The sequence below is a fragment of the Rhinichthys klamathensis genome, unplaced genomic scaffold (assembly GCF_029890125.1).
Source record: "Rhinichthys klamathensis goyatoka isolate OS25496 unplaced genomic scaffold, OSU_Roscu_1.1 h1tg000369l_1, whole genome shotgun sequence".
In the NCBI taxonomy this organism is placed as follows: domain Eukaryota; kingdom Metazoa; phylum Chordata; class Actinopteri; order Cypriniformes; family Leuciscidae; genus Rhinichthys; species Rhinichthys klamathensis.
In genome coordinates, this window is record NW_026606877.1 from 2,207,578 (window position 1) to 2,226,413 (window position 18,836).

The 18,836-nt window shown below is 40.3% G+C and overlaps 1 protein-coding gene across 6 annotated transcripts in view; it reads left to right on the top strand.

Moving 5' to 3' along the window:
* slc4a4a (solute carrier family 4 member 4a) overlaps positions 1–18,836 on the top strand; it is a 78,077-nt gene that overhangs the window by 11,807 nt on the left and 47,434 nt on the right. For 4 of the 6 annotated variants that reach the window (XM_056233355.1, XM_056233357.1, XM_056233360.1 and 1 more), the window contains one exon: positions 17,360–17,495. In XM_056233355.1, the coding sequence (XP_056089330.1) occupies positions 17,360–17,495 (136 nt within the window). Of the gene's footprint in view, positions 1–16,903; positions 17,496–18,836 lie in introns of those variants that run through there. The other 2 variants (XM_056233356.1, XM_056233359.1) reach the window with 1 other exon arrangement.

The following is an 18,836-nucleotide window of genomic DNA, read 5'->3' on the forward strand; positions in this document are numbered from 1 at the left end:
ACACAGGGATGTCAATCTTAAAAAAGTAGTACCTATGATTTGTGCTCTATATTTTACTTTACAACTTTACCTTCACCTCCACTGCAGGTTTCAAATTAAATATGGCACCTATAGTGTACAGGTTTGACGTCATTATTTCTGGTTACTTGACACTTGAGAACTAACGACGTTTGATGCTGTGTTTGATTTGAAAAAAAAACTGTTTGATTTTATTTTGACTGTGTGCCACTGAAGACATAATAGCATAAGGGTTTGGAACGACATGAGGGTGAGTAAATAATGACGCAGTTTTGGCTGAATTATTCTTATAAATTCTTAAATCTGCTGAGGTTTTAGTGCAGTTTACTGTGCTGACTCTACACAAACTCGGTTATTGACCTTAATCTGAAACGTATTCAGCTCCTAATGGAAACTCAAGTGCAACCAAGCAGAATCAAGAACTTGACAGTGATGTCGACCCAGAGCTCACCTGACTTACCATCTCTGGGCTTTCAATTTATCCTCTGAATTCCCTTTATCCAAAAACATGTTTTACAATACACTTTACAATTTGGTCCTATTAGTTAACATTAGTTAATGCATTATGCAATGTATATTATGTATATTAAGCAGACACACCTTTTGGTTTTAATAATATATTAAATTAACATTAACTAAAATTTTAATTAAACATGCTTCAGAAGTATTTTTCATTGTTAGTTCATGTTATCTAATGTAGTTAACTAATGTTAACAAATTGAACCGTATTGTTACGTGTTACCATTTTAGCTCCATAGGAACTCATTAACCCAAATATTTTTTAAATATTTTATTCTATTAATCATCTTCCTTATCCTTAAAAGGCATGCGTGTAATTTTTTTCAGTGTTCAAATACCTTCTCCTATTCTATTTTATATAACTATAAGTAAGCTATTTGTAGGTCATTTGGACAAATTAACTTCTGTCTCAACTAATGGTGTGAACTTGGGGCGGGGCTTCCTGTTGAGGTCTTCTTGCATTTATGTAGAAGTTAACTGAAAGGGAGAGTGAGCTCTCATACATTCTTACACAAAGAATCAAACCTCATTTTTATATGCGTATATGTTTTGTACATGCAAAATTGTCCACATATATTGTTGTAAAGTGTGTCAGTGTCTGCTTTTCCCATGCAAGGGATTTTCTGATGGAAATTGATATAATGCAGAAGATTAGGGCAGTCCCACATGTAACAATGTTCTGGCTCCTTGCCTTTTGACCCTGAGCAGCGCGAGTACTGACCTTTGTCTGTAGATGGATTACTTCCTGATTGTTATCCCTAATACGGATGCATGTTTGTTAGTATCAATCTTCCTCTTTATAGGCTGCAACAAATAACACCGTAAATCTACTTTAAATGTGAACAGTATGATGTAATATAAAAAATAAAATAATTAATTGCAAAAACTATATAAAGGAATAGTTTACCCAAGAATGCAAAATATGTCATTATTTCTGTGGAATACTAAATTAGATTTTTTGAGTGAGTCAATCTTCAAAATTACAAAAAGGCAGCATAAAATCTAGCCATATGACTTCATGAGAGAATGCATGATGCATGCATGATGTCTGTATATATTTTGGAGTCATGTCTTTTCAATGAATTATTGATTCACAAAACTGAATCAACAGATTTGGTTGCAGCAGTTAACCTGGAGGGGAAGATTATTTGTCAGTAAAAATTACAAAATTACATATGTGTTCATCTCTCAAAGCTTTCAAATGACTTGACTACTTTGATTACAGCTCACCAGTCATATGGGCCACTTTTAAGGTAATTTATGAAGCTAGAAAGCTCCAGGCCTTGTTTTTTTGTAATTGCATGAAACAGATTGACCAGCACATTGGTTGCAATCAAAAAGCCATACAGATTTGGAATGACATAAGATTGAGTAAATAAAGCCAGAATATTGTATCTCTTTAAACTGGCCTTGTTTTTAGGATGAATTCTGCTTCAGTGCTCTGAAGTCATAGTCTTACGAGCTGCCATCACCCTTAACTGTATTTTTTAGTGCTGAAGAAACCTCCCTGTCTTATTCCGTTCTCTTTTCCTCCATTTAAAAACATGCCTTAGTACCTCCAATTCAGCACTATGGTTAATTTTCATGCGTCCAAATAAAGGCGGGAAACTCTCCTCTGTGTTGTGTGAGATCATTGCTAATGATCTGGCAGATTGCAACTGGCCATTGTTTTCTGAAAATGTTATATTAAAAGCTTTTCTCTTCTCATCTGTTAAGAAGAATAGTATCTATCAGATGTAGTGATTCGATTCCATTTGCTTTGCAGTTTAGTGCATTTTAATAGAAATCATAACACATTAGAGAACCAATGACATTAAGAAACAATAACGTTGACACACCTTAAATATTATATACATTTATCTTCTCCATGTAAACTACAGTTCAAAAGTTTGGGGTCGGTAAGCTTTTTAAATGTCTGTCTATTTAAAAATAAGTCTGTCTTATGCTCATTGTGATACATTTCTTTTATGACAACTATATGAGATTGGCATGTAATGGTAATGGAAATGTTAATATATTTGGTCTTGGCGGAATAGATCTGCTACCCTGCAGCCGCTGCAGAGCAAGTACTGAGACTTTCTATTGCAGTACATTCACAGACATTGCTGTGAGCATGTAAGACATGCTGCTACTGCACATGTCTTCTTTTTTTTTCTTTTGATCCCTAGCTGGCATCTGGGGGAGGACGACCTCGCAACCAGTATGCTGCTGTGGGTGCCACAGCGTTTCAAACTCGTTCGATCACTTGTCTCCTTGCTTTTCGGTCTGTGGCAAATACTCTTGCCTGCTGTGGGTCAAGCCGCTGGTTCTTCAGATCTTCTTCGATTTGCTTGATCCATGTTTTATTGGGTGCAGTGTGCTGGATTCTCCACTGGGTTGGTCGTTTCCTCCAGAGGAGTTGGTGTGGTATTCGATTTGCATCCATTCTGCACACGTGTCCAAACCATCTCAGCCTTCGTTGTTGTATCTGCTCTTCGATGGCTGGTTGTTGTTGGCATCTGGCTCGGATTGCGTCGTTGGTGATGCGGTCGTGAATCGAAATTCCCAGGATCTGGCGTAGGCATCGCATTTGGAAAACTTCAAGTTTGGTCAAATCCATCTTGAGCAAGGTCCATGTTTCAGATCCATAGAGAATAATTGGTAGGATCAGCGTTTGAAAGAGGCGGAACTTGATCTTTGTGGAGATGTTGTTTCTCTTCCACAGACATCATTTAAGGGAAGCGAACGCCGCCGTTGCCTGCCTAATTCTGGTGTAGGTCTCCATAGAAGATGCCACCTTCTTCTCCTGAACCAGCGAACCAAGGTATTTGAATTGTTGCACTTGTTCAATCTAGACCCCGGCAAGGTGGACGATTGCTTGGGAACCATCCGTTGTGAGTACTTTGGTATTTTCGACATTGATCTGAAGGCCATACGACTGAGCGATATGAGCGATGTCGTAGAGGATATCTGTGGCCTCAGCATCATCAGCAAACATGAGGTCCGTTAAAGGGATACTCCACTTTTTTTGGAAATAGGCTCATTTTACAACTCCCCCAGAGTTAAACTGTTGAGTTTTACCGTTTTTGAATCCATTCAGCCGATCTCCGGTTCTGGCGGTACCACTTTTAGCATAGCTTAGCATACATCATTGGAGTGGACAAGACCATTAGCATTTCTAAAAAAAAAATGACCAAAGAGTTGTGATAAGTTGCGTAATGATATGACGCAGCGCCTGAAAATAGTTCCGTTGTGTTGACGGAAGGTGGCCTATTTTCAGGCGCAGCGTCATATCATTACGCCTGCTGCTCTCATGGTACGGCAGTGAAGTTTCTTGATTATTACGCAGGAATGAGAGTATAGATCCTACTAGCCATATCAGCCTAGAAAATCGCAACTTTACATTTTCCGTCGGTCTTAGTGCACGATGTAACTACAGAAGAGTCAAGTTTTAAATAGGAAAAATATCGAAACTCTTTGGTCATTTTTTTTTTTAGAAATGCTAATGGTCTTGTCCACTCCAATGATGTATGCTAAGCTATGCTAAAAGTGGTACGGCCAGAACCGGAGATCGGCTGAATGGATTCAAAAACGGTAAAACTCAACAGTTTAACTCTGGGGGAGTTGTAAAATGAGCCTATTTCCAAAAAAAAGTGGAGTATCCCTTTAAGAAGTGATCTTCATCAAATTGAATGCCCCGTTTGCCCTCAAAGACTTTCCTCATAATGCAATCCACGACAATATTGAAAAGTAGTGGAGAGGCCACATCTCCCTGGCAGACTCCTGTTTGGATGGAAAACTCTGAGAGCTCGTTTCGGATTCGCACCTGGCCGTTGGAATTTTTGTAGGCCTCTTTTAGGAGTGCGATGACTTTTTGTGGGACGTGTTCAGTCTTCAATGCTTTCCATAGGGCGGGCCAGTGCACACAATCAAATGCGGATTTGAAGTCGATGAATATGATGACAGTGCGTTGCCCACATCTGGTCCGTTCTTCCATAAGCTGACGGAGGGCAAAAATTTGGTCGCAGCATCCGCGTCCAGGGCGAAAACCCGCCTGTTCTTCTTGGCTGGTCTTTTCACAGTGCTTTTGTAGCCTCGATTGGATGATGTTCATGAAAACCTTCCCGATGATGGATAGGAGGCTTTTAACCATATATACTCCGCCAAGGACGGTCCTCTCTGCCAAGGATGGTCCTAAGCCCGGCTGCAAAAGGAGGAAGGTGGCCACCCTGGCGAGGTGACCAGAACCAGGAAACTGGGGAAACCAGCCAAGAAACCACATGGATTTCAAACCGAATACGATTTCAATAAATGCTGCACATGTAACATACATTAAATAACCCCCCAACAAAGCAGGAGACAAGATATTAGAAAAGTGCAGAGCCCTCCCCAACACAAACATCTTTTTCCAGATAGTTAAAGGCTGTACAGCCAATGCCACAGTTGAGCAGCTTTTTCCTAGTCGCTCTAGATTTTTGACTTTGGAGCACAGTTGTGAAACAGCTGAAAGAGACTATTGCTATACATTTGTGAAGCAACTTTTCACCCTGCACAGTTGCACAGGTTAATGGAAGAAATAAACAATACAAACATATATACACGTGCTGCTGAGTGAGAAAACAAGCTGCTGCATGCAGATATGCATTTGTACATATGAACACAGACAGAACGAGATTGGACACCGCCACCCCCAAGACAAGTGATTTTTTTTGAGAGCCATGAGACCGCATGTTTTAATATCAATGTGTGCCTGGGCTACCTACCCGACTGGCTTAACTCTAGTGGCCTATGACTGTGTGCCTGAGACGATAAATAATCTGACAGAGCGTGGTCTGAAGCTATGTGCAGCTGAAATCAACCGCACACATAAACATAGCTTATGAAAAAATTGCCCTGGAAAAAAATTAGAGTTATGTAGCTAAACATGGTAACCCTGTTGAAAGCGCAAATGCTTGTTTCACTTTAACCTTTTCTCATATCCGTAGCTTAGATGGCGTATCCTGACAGCATTACAATAGACCGCTTGCTGCGGCATAAACACAATTGCGTAAACGTTTCAGCTTATATGCTTAGTTAATCACTCCACAAGACCATTAACATAACGCTTAAGCCGGGGACACACTTAACGTCTGTAAGGCTGATTATAAATGTAATTTGATACTTACGACTGATCATGCCGAGTCAGAGACAGTTGCGTTCAGTCGGTGTTCACAGTCGGTGTTAAAATCTGCTACAGTCATTGAAAAGTCTGTAAGTGTAGTCATTGAGTTTGTCCCCGGCATTAGATTAAACTGTAATGATTGCTCATTTAGGAATTAATAAGCAAACCACACAAAACGCACAAAGATAGTTTAATTCGAATATGGTTAGTACGATTATGAGATTGATCGCATCAGTTTGATCGAAGTATTGCTTTTACATGAGGTAAAGTTTAAACGCAATATTGCCAAAATCCCATTATAATCGCAATAATGAGGGTGCATGTTAACGCACCAAGTGGTCAAAAACTGCGTAAGATTGCATTTATTTCAATGAATGAATTATAGCATTGGTTTGAGAGAGAGAGAGAGAGAGAGAGAGAGAGGGAGAGAGAGAAAGAGAGAGACATAATATGAGAAACATATAGCGATTCAGTAGCGAAGCTATTTTTTTTACATCAAACTTTTAAGATTAAAAGATTATTTTTAGTTTTGACTTGATTTATAACGGATGCTCTGATAATTTTAAACTTCATCACTTGGAGCCAGTCAGACCCTCTGCTGAGTAGGATGTCCCACAGGAGATCTCTTAAACCCAGAGGCAGGAGGGCTGGTGCACTGTAATCCTCTCAACTACAGTTATTCTCTTCCTCCCCTGCAGGTTATTATTAGTTAATCTTACCTAAGTCAGACCCACATGTGTGATTGCCAGCTATAACAAATCTTTATTTTCTTGACTAGTTAGTTAATATCGGACATGAACAAAATAATTGTCTTCTTGCCATTACAATAGTAATGGATAATCTGTTCTGCATGTGAATGTGGAGACTGTTTAGTCGAATGTTGTTTTGGATGGATTATCACATTCTAGTGTATACATGTTTGTCAGCTTTGTGTGTGATAATATTGGGCAGCAGTTGAACATGTATTATTGAAGCATAGAGAGTGTCTGGACATGCTGCTTCCTCTGACTGTGCTTTGGGGGATGTTTGGGATTAAAGGTGCTTATAGCTGACCACATGTCTACCCACACACTATTCCCAATGAGCAGGAAGTGACCAGATCACACACGGATATGTGTGAATATAAATGGACCAACACTGTGTATTATCACTACTATGATGCACAGTGATCTGATCTCTGTCTATTATAAATTGCATGTGATTTATCTTCCACTGAAAGTTTTGCTTCTCGGTTTTATTCATCTGCTATAATTAAGCCCAATGACTATATTTACAATACACCATCGTCTTGAGTGTTTTATATTATTAAGCACTACATAATAAAAAAAGAGTGCCTGTTTGTGTTGTGCGTACCATACCAACCATAACAAACTATTGCTATATTGTCAATTTCAACACACCTACAATTTAGAATTTAGAAATCCAGGGCCTTAACTATCTGTTTTATAAAGTTAATTACTTTTCTGTCCATGAAAGGAAGAAACTGTGTGTGAACTGTAAAATGTATTTTGGAGTACGTGTGAATAAAAAGTATGTCACCGCGGGTCTTTAAAAAGTTTTAAATTCAGTTATACTGTAAGTATCTTAAATATCTTAAATGGTTAAACAAATTCTTAATTTTAGGAGGTCTTAAATTCGAGCCAGGAAAACAGGAATCTTGACATGGTTTTAATGCGATTATTAAATTTCAAAAGACAACTTAAGTTTTTTAAGTTTCCTTGAGGTGATGATTTCTTTAAATAAATATAAGAGCTGCACATTCAAAGTAAAATGTGGCACTGTTGCCTAAAGCTTTTTGAAATTGCTCACGGTTTCTCTGAATAATTACTGCAGATTTTTTGCCAAGCGATTGCTTGTTTTAGACAGTTACAAAATAAACTATCTAGCATTTAATTCAATGTTTAGAATATGCATAATTCCATAATTATTAAATTACTTAAAATTAAATAATTTTGCTTGTAAATTTTGTATCCTTTGTTTCCTCGTAATCCTCTTAAGAAAAAAAACGAATGATTTGAGACATTAGTCTTTGCACCCTTTATGGGCTCCTAAATTTTTCAAATTGGGAGCAGACGTGCTCATTGGGGGGAAAAAAGTAAGCGTCAATCCCTGCTCTGGTGACACATTTCTCCATTCATTATTAGTCTCTCAGGGCTACCATTATGGAATCCCTCTCAAAACATCAGTTTTAAGTCAGACCCAAATGTATTCCTGGTCCTTTGTTGACTCTGCTCTAATCCTGACATCTGAGGAGGGTCAAGTGTTGAAAATAATTTTCAGATAACAAAAGAGAGATTTCACAAAATTTGAATTGTATCTATAGAGAGCAACACAAACGTCATGGTAAAATTCTCATGAGGTATGTGACAGGCACGTAGGGTAATCAGAGACTGTTAAAGGGTTAGTTTACCCAAAAATGAAAATTCTGTCAGTAATTACTCACCCTCATGTTGTTCCAACCCCGTAAGACATTTGTTCATCTTCGGAACACAAATTAAGATGTTTTTGATTAAATCTGAGAGCTGTCTCACTCCTCCATAGGCTTCTATGTTATTGAAACTTGCCGGCCCAGAAAAGTTAGTAAAAACATTGTTAAAATAGTCCGAGTGACTACAGTGGCTCAACCATAAGTTTATCAAGCGACGAGAATACTTTTTGTACGCAAAAAAACAAACAAAAATAACGACTTCCGAAGATGAACGAAACGGGTTTGGAACAACATGAGGGTGAGTAATTACTGACAGAATTTTCATTTTTGGGTAAACTAACCCTTTAAGTGGCTCAATCTAATCACTTTCTGATGAGAAAGGGAGAACAGACATAAGGGTCCAGCATGTGAGGCTTTTTCTGACTTGTGGGTCATCGACGATTCTGTCCACTTGTTGTCGCTAACAGTTGCATAATCACATACTGAATAACAATAAATGTTTATCTGACATAATGTGTTCTAGAAAATGTTACTAATAGGGTGGAAAAGTTCAATCTAAAGAGGAAAATGAAAACTCAGGCAGTTAGCTGTCCCAAACAGCTATTCAAATAATCATTAGGATGTGGACGTTCTCCATGATGTGGGAAAGTCGTTGTGAAGACAGTGGTAGTTGTGCTCTGGTGTGCTCAGGGTATCAGTTACTGTCAGGAAGTCAGTAGGAGATGGCAGGGGAGGCAGTCAAGTGAAAGAACAATAGCTGTTCTGAATAAAACTCCTTTGTGCCTCAAACAAAAGACAAGAGCCACTCATCACAGGCATGTGACGCCTCAAATGTGTTTAATCACTGTTGTGCTCATCACTGCTGGACTGATGTGAAACACACAGCAGTGATAACCAGCATTTGACTTCTTTCTTACAGGCTAAATGTTTCATCTGTCATAAAAGACTGAGAAAACATCACGTGACACGTCATTTTGTCATAAGAGTTAGTCTGAAAGCTACAAATTCAATATTTATTAGTTGTAAACCAAAGTGTTGAGAGTCATAAGTTTTTATAGTAGTTATTAACTTGATAATGGGTAAGACCTAGGCACAAACCATAGTATTAGAGGCACAAATCCCATGTTTTTGTTTTGAGAACTATAGATAACCTATAATAAACTATATTGAACTATTTTGAGTTATTGCTAGTTTAAGTGTTACCCCATTTGTGCATCCCATTTGGAGGTTGACTTGAAACCCTCTTTGTGTCTTCTTGATATGTGGCAAGTCGTGTGTTTCCGCCAAGCATCTGTTGCTAGGAGAAAATACAAAAGACTGCCTCTTAATACACACTCTTATCATGCCTTTTTGTGCCAGTAAACTAGTGAAGTGTAAATCTACTCACACATAGCACGGCTGTCAGGTTCACAGAAATGTTTAAAAATATATTCTGTATGTAAATAATAAAAGAAAATACTGCATGCAATTATTCATATGCAACGCACTCATTTGTCCAAAAACTATGTGAAAGTGTTACATACATATGATAGTTTGAAAATGGATTGCTATTGCTCATACCAAGTGTGCCGCACAAGTCCTGAAAAGTGAAGCCAAAATGTTCAGATCGCCCCCAGGTGGCTGGATGCAGTATAGCTCATAAACCCCGCCCTCTCCATGTAACCGTATGGGACATGAGACAAACTAAACAATCAAATTACACTTCAAGATTGGAGTTTTAACTTTAATTTCTACCTTTCCATAGCTGTTTATTTCACACTGACATAATGAGTTGTAAACTGTACTAACCATTTCTGTGTGAGTGTGGGCGGGGCCTCCACTTCACGCTCACTACTGCGCAGACTCGGGCTTCGAGTTCACTACTGCGCAGACTCTGGCTTCGAGTTCACTACTGCGCAGACTCTGGCTCCGAGTTCACTACTGCGCAGACTCTGGCTCCGAGTTCACTACTGCGCAGACTCTGGCTCCGAGTTCACTACTGCGCAGACTCTGGCTCCGAGTTCACTACTGCGCAGACTCTGGCTTCGAGTTCACTACTGCGCAGACTCGGGCTTCGAGTTCACTACTGCGCAGACTCGGGCTTCGAGTTCACTACTGCGCAGACTCGGGCTTCGAGTTCACTACTGCGCAGACTCGGGCTTCGAGTTCACTACTGCGCAGACTCTGGCTCCGAGTTCACTACTGCACAGACTCGGGCTTTGAGTTCACTACTGCGCAGACTCTGGCTCCGAGTTCACTACTGCGCAGACTCTGGCTCCGAGTTCACTACTGCGCAGACTCTGGCTTCGAGTTCACTACTGCGCAGACTCTGGCTTCGAGTTCACTACTGCGCAGACTCGGGCTTCGAGTTCACTACTGCGCAGACTCTGGCTCCGAGTTCACTACTGCGCAGACTCTGGCTCCGAGTTCACTACTGCGCAGACTCTGGCTCCGAGTTCACTACTGCGCAGACTCGGGCTCCGAGTTCACTACTGCGCAGACTCGGGCTTCGAGTTCACTACTGCGCAGACTCTGGCTTCGAGTTCACTACTGCGCAGACTCTGGCTTCGAGTTCACTACTGCGCAGACTCGGGCTTCGAGTTCACTACTGCGCAGACTCGGGCTTCGAGTTCACTACTGCGCAGACTCGGGCTTCGAGTTCACTACTGCGCAGACTCGGGCTTCGAGTTCACTATTGCGCAGACTCGGGCTTCGAGTTCACTACTGCGCAGACTCGGGCTTCGAGTTCACTACTGCGCAGACTCGGGCTTCGAGTTCACTACTGCGCAGACTCGGGCTTCGAGTTCACTACTGCGCAGACTCGGGCTTCGAGTTCACTACTGCGCAGACTCTGGCTCCGAGTTCACTACTGCGCAGACTCGGGCTTTGAGTTCACTACTGCGCAGACTCTGGCTCCGAGTTCACTACTGCGCAGACTCGGGCTTCGAGTTCACTACTGCGCAGACTCGGGCTTCGAGTTCACTACTGCGCAGACTCGGGCTACGAGTTCACTACTGCGCAGACTCGGGCTTCGAGTTCACTACTGCGCAGACTCTGGCTCCGAGTTCACTACTGCGCAGACTCGGGCTTTGAGTTCACTACTGCGCAGACTCTGGCTTCGAGTTCACTACTGCGCAGACTCTGGCTCCGAGTTCACTACTGCGCAGACTCTGGCTTCGAGTTCACTACTGCGCAGACTCTGGCTTCGAGTTCACTACTGCGCAGACTCTGGCTTCGAGTTCACTACTGCGCAGACTCTGGCTTCGAGTTCACTACTGCGCAGACTCTGGCTCCGAGTTCACTACTGCGCAGACTCTGGCTCCGAGTTCACTACTGCGCAGACTCGGGCTTCGAGTTCACTACTGCGCAGACTCTGGCTTCGAGTTCACTACTGCGCAGACTCTGGCTTCGAGTTCACTACTGCGCAGACTCTGGCTCCGAGTTCACTACTGCGCAGACTCTGGCTCCGAGTTCACTACTGCGCAGACTCTGGCTTCGAGTTCACTACTGCGCAGACTCGGGCTTCGAGTTCACTACTGCGCAGACTCTGGCTCCGAGTTCACTACTGCGCAGACTCTGGCTCCGAGTTCACTACTGCGCAGACTCTGGCTCCGAGTTCACTACTGCGCAGACTCTGGCTCCGAGTTCACTACTGCGCAGACTCTGGCTCCGAGTTCACTACTGCGCAGACTCGGGCTTCGAGTTCACTACTGCGCAGACTCTGGCTCCGAGTTCACTACTGCGCAGCCTCTGGCTCCGAGTTCACTACTGCGCAGACTCTGGCTCCGAGTTCACTACTGCGTAGACTCTGGCTCCGAGTTCACTACTGCGCAGACTCTGGCTCCGAGTTCATTACTGCGCAGACTCGGGCTTCGAGTTCACTACTGCGCAGACTCTGGCACTGAGTTCACTACTGCGTAGACTCTGGCTCCGAGTTCACTACTGCGCAGACTCTGGCTTCGAGTTCACTACTGCGCAGACTCTGGCTCCGAGGTCACTACTGCGCAGACTCTGGCTCCGAGTTCACCACTGCAAAGACTCTGGCTCCGAGTTCACCACTGCGCAGACTCTGGCTCCGAGTTCACCACTGCGCAGACTCTGGCTCCGAGTTCACTACTGCGCAGACTCTGGCTCCGAGTTCACCACTGCGCAGACTCTGGCTCCGAGTTCACTACTGCGCAGACTCTGGCTCCGAGTTCACCACTGCGCAGACTCTGGCTCCGAGTTCACTACTGCGCAGACTCGTTTGAGTGAAGCAGCTGTGAACTGTTTTAGTTTTAATGTTACCTTTGATTTCATTCATTATTTGCTTTTTATCAATTCACGAACCCCCCGTTTGGGAAAACCTGTACTTTCAAATCTACTTCTGTTGTTTGTATGTTATGCCTTGAACGGATAGTTCACCCAAATAATCTGTCATAATTTACTCACCCTCATGTTGTTCCAAACGTGTATGAATTTCTTTCTTCGGTTGAACACAAAATATGAAGTTTTGAAGAATGTTGGTAATCAAACAGTTGATAGGCCCCATTGACTTCCAAAGTGAGAAAAAAATACTATGGAAGTCTGGCTAGTGGCTACCGTCAACTGTCTGGTTACCAACATTCTTTAAAACATCTTCTTTTGTGTTCAACAGAACACAGAAACTCATACAGGTCGGAAACAACATAAGGGTAAGTTAATGATGACAGAATTTACATTTTTGTGTGAACTATTCCTTTAAAGGGTTAGTTCAATAGTAAAATTATGTCATTATTGACTTCGCTCATGTCGTTCCAAGCCCGTAAGACCTCCGTTCATCTTCGGAACACAGTTTAAGATATTTTAGATTTAGTCTGAGAGTTTTCTGTCCCTCCATTGAAAAATGTATGTACGGTATACTGTCCTTGTCCAGAAAGGAAACAAAGACATCATCAAAGTAGTCCATGTGACACCAGTGGGTTAGTTAGAATGTTTTGAAGCATCGAAAATACATTTTGGTCCAAAAATAACAAAAACTATGACTTTATTAAACATTGTATTGTCTTCCGAGAGACATCATTTTCATTTTTGGGTGAACTATTCCTTTAATATTGGCCTCTTTCTGGAAAGCACCGTCACCATCAGCAAAAGAATAAGAGAGCAGGACTTCTGATGTAAATATTGTGTATTCTGAATGATTCTCTTTGAAATGCCCACAAGCTTAATTTAATCAAGGTTTAATTTATGTCTGCAAGTATACAGGACTTGCAATGCTCCAAAGGCCATTAATTCTACTACAGACAGACGTGGGAAGCTTGTTACTGCCTCAACGCCACAATTCACAGACCCGTGAGCATTGAGAATTATTGTTTTTCTGGTCTGTGCATGGCACAAGAATGTCATTGAATACTTGCTCTCAGTTGAAGTGAGTGTATTGTGGATTGGGATACTGCTGTTGCATGTGGGATGTTGCACAGTTTTGCTAGTGAGATTGGGACTCTCCAATATGAAGTGGCCGCTCAGCTAAGTCCCTTTTTGGACCCTGGGCATACTTCCCCTCGCCTTTCCCATAAGCCCCTGGTGCATGGACAAAGTCCCCTTTGTGTGAGTCGTAGCTCTTGGCGAGAGAGCCCACAGCTTTGAAACTTTGTTTGAACGATGCGATTTTCATTTCTATCTGTCCTTTGCGCTCTCTCCCATACTGAACTCACCCATGCTCCCTTTCTCTCCCTCCCTCGCTTGTTCCCTCTGTCCCGGCCCTGCTTAACAACAGCATGAAGTGAGTGTCCGCTGAGGTTTAGTGCTTGGTATCCATAGCAGTGTTGTCTGTATGCATCGCAGGGTCACTTTGTGTGTGGACTTTGAAGAACAGAGTTGGGACAATGAAGTGGCCCAAATGAGTTAAACAGTACTGCCTAGTCATTTCCTGTGAACTGAACATATCTTAAAAATAATCAATAAATGTATACTTTAAACTTTGAGATTTTTTTTTTTTTTTTTTACTTTAAACAATTAACATAATGTATTACAATTTCTCGATACATTCCGTTTCAAAGTTTTAGGGTCTGTAAGATTTTTTTTTTTTAAATGATTTTGAAAGAAGTCTCTATGCTCACCAATGCTGCATTTATTTGATCAAAAATACAGAAACATTATTACAACTTAAAATAACTGTTTATATTTGAATATATTGTACAATTTAATTTATTCCTGTGATGGCGAAGCTGAATTTGCAGCATAATTTCCAGTCTTTAGTGTCTCACGATGCTTCAGAAATCATTATAATATACTGAATTGGTGCTCAAGAAACATTTCTTGTTATTATCAATGTTTAAAACAGCTGTGCTGCTTATTTTTATGTATTTTATTTCATTTTAATATTTTTATGGAGACTTAATTATTTGACAGAATTTATTTGAAATAGAACTCTTTTGTCACATAATAAATTACTGACACTTTTGATTAGCTTATTGGATCCTTGCTGAATAAAAGTATTAATTTCTTAAAAATACTGAACCTCATGGTAGACTAACAAGGCAAAATCTCTGTATATTAGTTGGCACATTTTTATAGTCTCAGTTACAGTGTTTTGATTTGTAAACTCATGATAGTGTTCAATATGAACAAAGGTGTCGTAGGTTATGGTATTATATAAATGTTGGAATTACTGATGTTTTGTGGCTAGTGTAGTTTTAAAGTTTCTTCTCATTCTGTTATCACTTTTACAGGTGCAGATAACATCTCTGACATGTCTTTCACCATATCAGAAGCAATAAAATTTGAGGAAAATACTGGCTTTGGAAAGCTAGTGTTATATCCAGCACTTCTATCCACTCAGATACTGTAGTTTAATAACCTTTTCAAAGAAACACAAGCGCTTAATAGATAGTAATTCAGTCTGGAGGTTTCGTCACAAATCAGACTGATTCAGTGCAGAACTGCACAATCAGATTAACCATTTACTCAAACAGCATTGTTTCCATGATGTTTATTTTGATGTTATCAACATTAGAAGATGTCAACTCGAGCCAATGACATCAGCAATGGACGTTGAATCAGAGGACAGTTTCTCTTTTTATTACAGTATACGAAATGCCTATGACAGGTTATTCACACTGAGCTAGTGCTACATACGTCACATACCAATTTTTCCTGAGTAGATATTGAGTAATAGGGAAAGGAATTGAAGAAAAGTCACCATGACCGTTCACCTTACACAAGTCTCTGAAAAATATTAAAATGTCCAGTTCTATTTTGTTTGATTATGCAAATTATATAAAAAACTGTGTTTATTCCATAGACTGTATAAAACAATGGACGTAGTGTCAGAGATGCAGGTTTCTGAAGAGCATTTTTGAAGCCCAAAGTGGGCAGAGCTGGCCGTCGCCATCTTGGCAGCCCGTCACTCCCGGATAACCGAAAATGGGCAAAGTGGCGGGATTAGCTGAGGTGACGAGACGGCTAACAGACAGCAGACAAGCGGCTAGTAGTGACAGCAGCGGCAATCCACCTGTCACGCCCTTTATTATGCTGAACTTTAAGGCTTAATATAATTTAAACGGATAAGTTATAAAACAATTCACCCCCTTCACAGTTGTCATGAAGGGCAAAATTAGCTATAAACCACTTTTTGTACCAGGCTGTAAAAAAAAATTCTGCTGTGCTGTAAAGTTGGGCATTTTAACATGGGATGGACTCTCTTTTGTAACCTGTCTCTAGCGGCCAGTTGATGAATTGCAGTTTAAGTCACTTCCGTGTTGGATTCAAGAGAGAGAGACCGAAAGGTTGCCGCTTGGTTTATTCACTTATTTTTAGTGTTTGTTAGCCTATAGCGAGCATTTTAAGATGCACTTCATGGGGTAACATCTGTGCATTTGTATAAATAAATCTATAAATAAATGTTTTAAAATAAATAAATGTTTTTCTTAAAAAAATTAAGTAGTAGTAGTGTGTATTATCAAGGATGAATCAACATGAATAAATTGGCTACACCAATTAAAATACATTTTAAATGTTAGGTCAGAAAACAAACATTCACTTTTACAGTGAATTTTAATGCCAGATTTTGTCAGTTTTAATGATGAACCTTTAATGATGAACTCAATTAAAAAAATGAGCTTTATTTAGATTGATCATTACCCCTAGTGAAAAATAAATATACCAAATGTATTTTAAAAAAACATTTATTTTATGCTTGGTATCCTACAAATACATTTACATATTTATACACTTAAAATAAATACCCTGCAATTGTACTGTTGGTATACTAAACTGATTTACTTAAAATCTGCTAAATTGGAACAACTAATTTTGTACTTTAAAGGGTCAGTTCACCCAAAAAAATGAAATTTCGTGAAATCAAGTGTCCTTTAGGTACACTTTACCTAATTTAAAGATCTTATACAGAGATCATTCTATTGTTACTAAGAGTGATATTTAAACACATTTTATTCTTAATATTAAGAAATGTGCATTGTGCAATACCGAAGTACTCCAAATCAATTTTAATTATAATATTTATATCAGTAAGTCTGTCAGTAAATATGCCAATGCTTTTGTAGTATACTTAGTATGAAACAAACGTATTTTAAATACATTTTGGTAAATATTCTTTTTCACTAGGGACTGTTTACTCTTTTCCACAAGAACTAATAAATATTCAAATTAGAAAACAAGAGAGAAGGGAAGTGAGGCCCTCTTGTGAAGAATGAACAGTTTGTGAAACATTTCCTAATTGTTAATGAGGGGCTCAGGGCAAGGTGCCAAAGTCGGAGGGCCAATGGCGAGGGGGTACAGCCGGAGCAGCCGATGGGCGGGCTGTTGCTCTGGGGTGACAAGTGGGACCCGCTTTTAACTACCTAGGTGTCACTGGTAGAGTGGGGTGCACAGGATAGCAGACAACACAGAGGATCTCTAATGACGGTCTGAGTGCTGCTTGTCTGCGTGGGGTCTCGTGTCTTTGACCTCCCTCCCACTCTCAGCCATCCTCACCAGCTTTGATCGTGTTCTGGGGAACTAAAGTGTTTTTAAAGAGGGTTTTAGGATGGATGCATCAGATAATAACCTGGAGAACATGTCTGAGAACAATAATGTGGAGAAGAGTGAGGCTGGAGAGGAGGTGAAGATGGAATCTGAGTCCAATCAGGATGTGGACCCAGATTCAGACCTGTCTGCGGTCAAGATTCCTCCTCCACCTGAGCCAACTCCCTCTGGAGAAAAACTGGATATCTGGCCTAATGGCATAAGTGATGGCAAGCTGGAAATATGCAGGACTGTACCTGTGCCTCTGACCCGCAGTATTTTTCCTGTTGCAGTTTCACCTGCTGCGGAGCGCATCCGATTCATGCTGGGAGAGGACGATGACAGTCCAGCGCCTCCTCAGCTCTTCACAGAGCTGGACGAGCTACTGTCTGTTGATGGCCAGGAGATGGAGTGGAAGGAAACTGCCAGGTAAGAAGAGCCTTGTGTCTTTGCTGGGACTCAAAAAGGGACCAGGGCTATTAGCAGGAACTAGGTGTTGAAAAAAGCTAAGGTTCCCTGAATATTTATTTGTTTCCAATAGTATTATTTTATCTCATGTTTTGCCCAAATTTTATTAATTTTAAATTTGCAAACAGTACTCATTTTTTGGAGGAATTATAAGTAAATTTATAAGTTTGGGGTCATTTAAGGGTTAAAAAAAGAAAAGAAATATATACTTTCTATTCAGCAAGGATGCATTAAAAATATTTCTATTTTAAAATGTTTTTTTTTCAGCATTTTAGAATGATTTCTGAAGGATCATGTGACACTGAAGTGAGTTGTAATGGCTGCTGACAATTCAGCCTTCCCATAACAGGAATAAATGGCAATATTTTACAATATTATCTTTTTTGTTGTATTTTTGATCAAATAAATGCAGCCTTGGTGAACATAAGAATCTTCTTTCAAAAACATAATTGTTCAGATCCCAAACTTTTAAATGGTAGTGCATTTTTAGAGAAGATGGGAAAATAGTACACTTATGTTCTGTTTGCTTTATAGACCGCTTCAATTACTCTTGCAGACTTGTTATACAGGCTCCATACAATTCATCAAAACAGCATTCAAGTGTACTGGCTCATTGCCAATGACTGCTTGGTGCCAGTATCTGAAGACATTTGAAATGCTTGACAGTGTCTAAAGGGATGTTTGCCACCTGATTATTTTTTAGGGAATGGTGTGAATCAATTTAGAAATATTACATTTATGCTTTCAGCTGACACTCAAGCATTTAACAGACACTGTTGCTTTAAATCCCTGTGATCATGAGTTCATTTGAGCAGAAAACTTGGTCGCTGATGAAGGACGAGTCTTGCATGCAGCACACATCAATTATGGAGCTGTGCTGCTCTTGAATGGGTTTGATCATTCAATGAGAGGGGCAGTTTCATGTTAAATTGAGTAGCACTCCAGGTGGTCCCCAATCAGTGGCCATTATCACATGCCACAGCGGCCATTTAACAGATCACTACGAATGAGTACAGGAATTATTACTGCTGATCTTTTCATTTTCAATCAAGACTTTATTTGAGAGATTGTTTTAGAGATGAGATTACAGCCTGTTTGTGTTTTTTAGGATTAGAGATTGCAAATTTAATCCTTTCAAGCAGGGTCATCAATTTGAATAAACAAAGTTTTACAGGAGGAAACATTAGAGCTCAACATGAGGGCTGTTTTAGACTTTAGTTTGATGTCTGGGACTGGATTTTGTCTCTGATACAGTAGATTTAAGAATATGTAGTTTGGGTTCAGTATGTTTTTTTTTGTTTT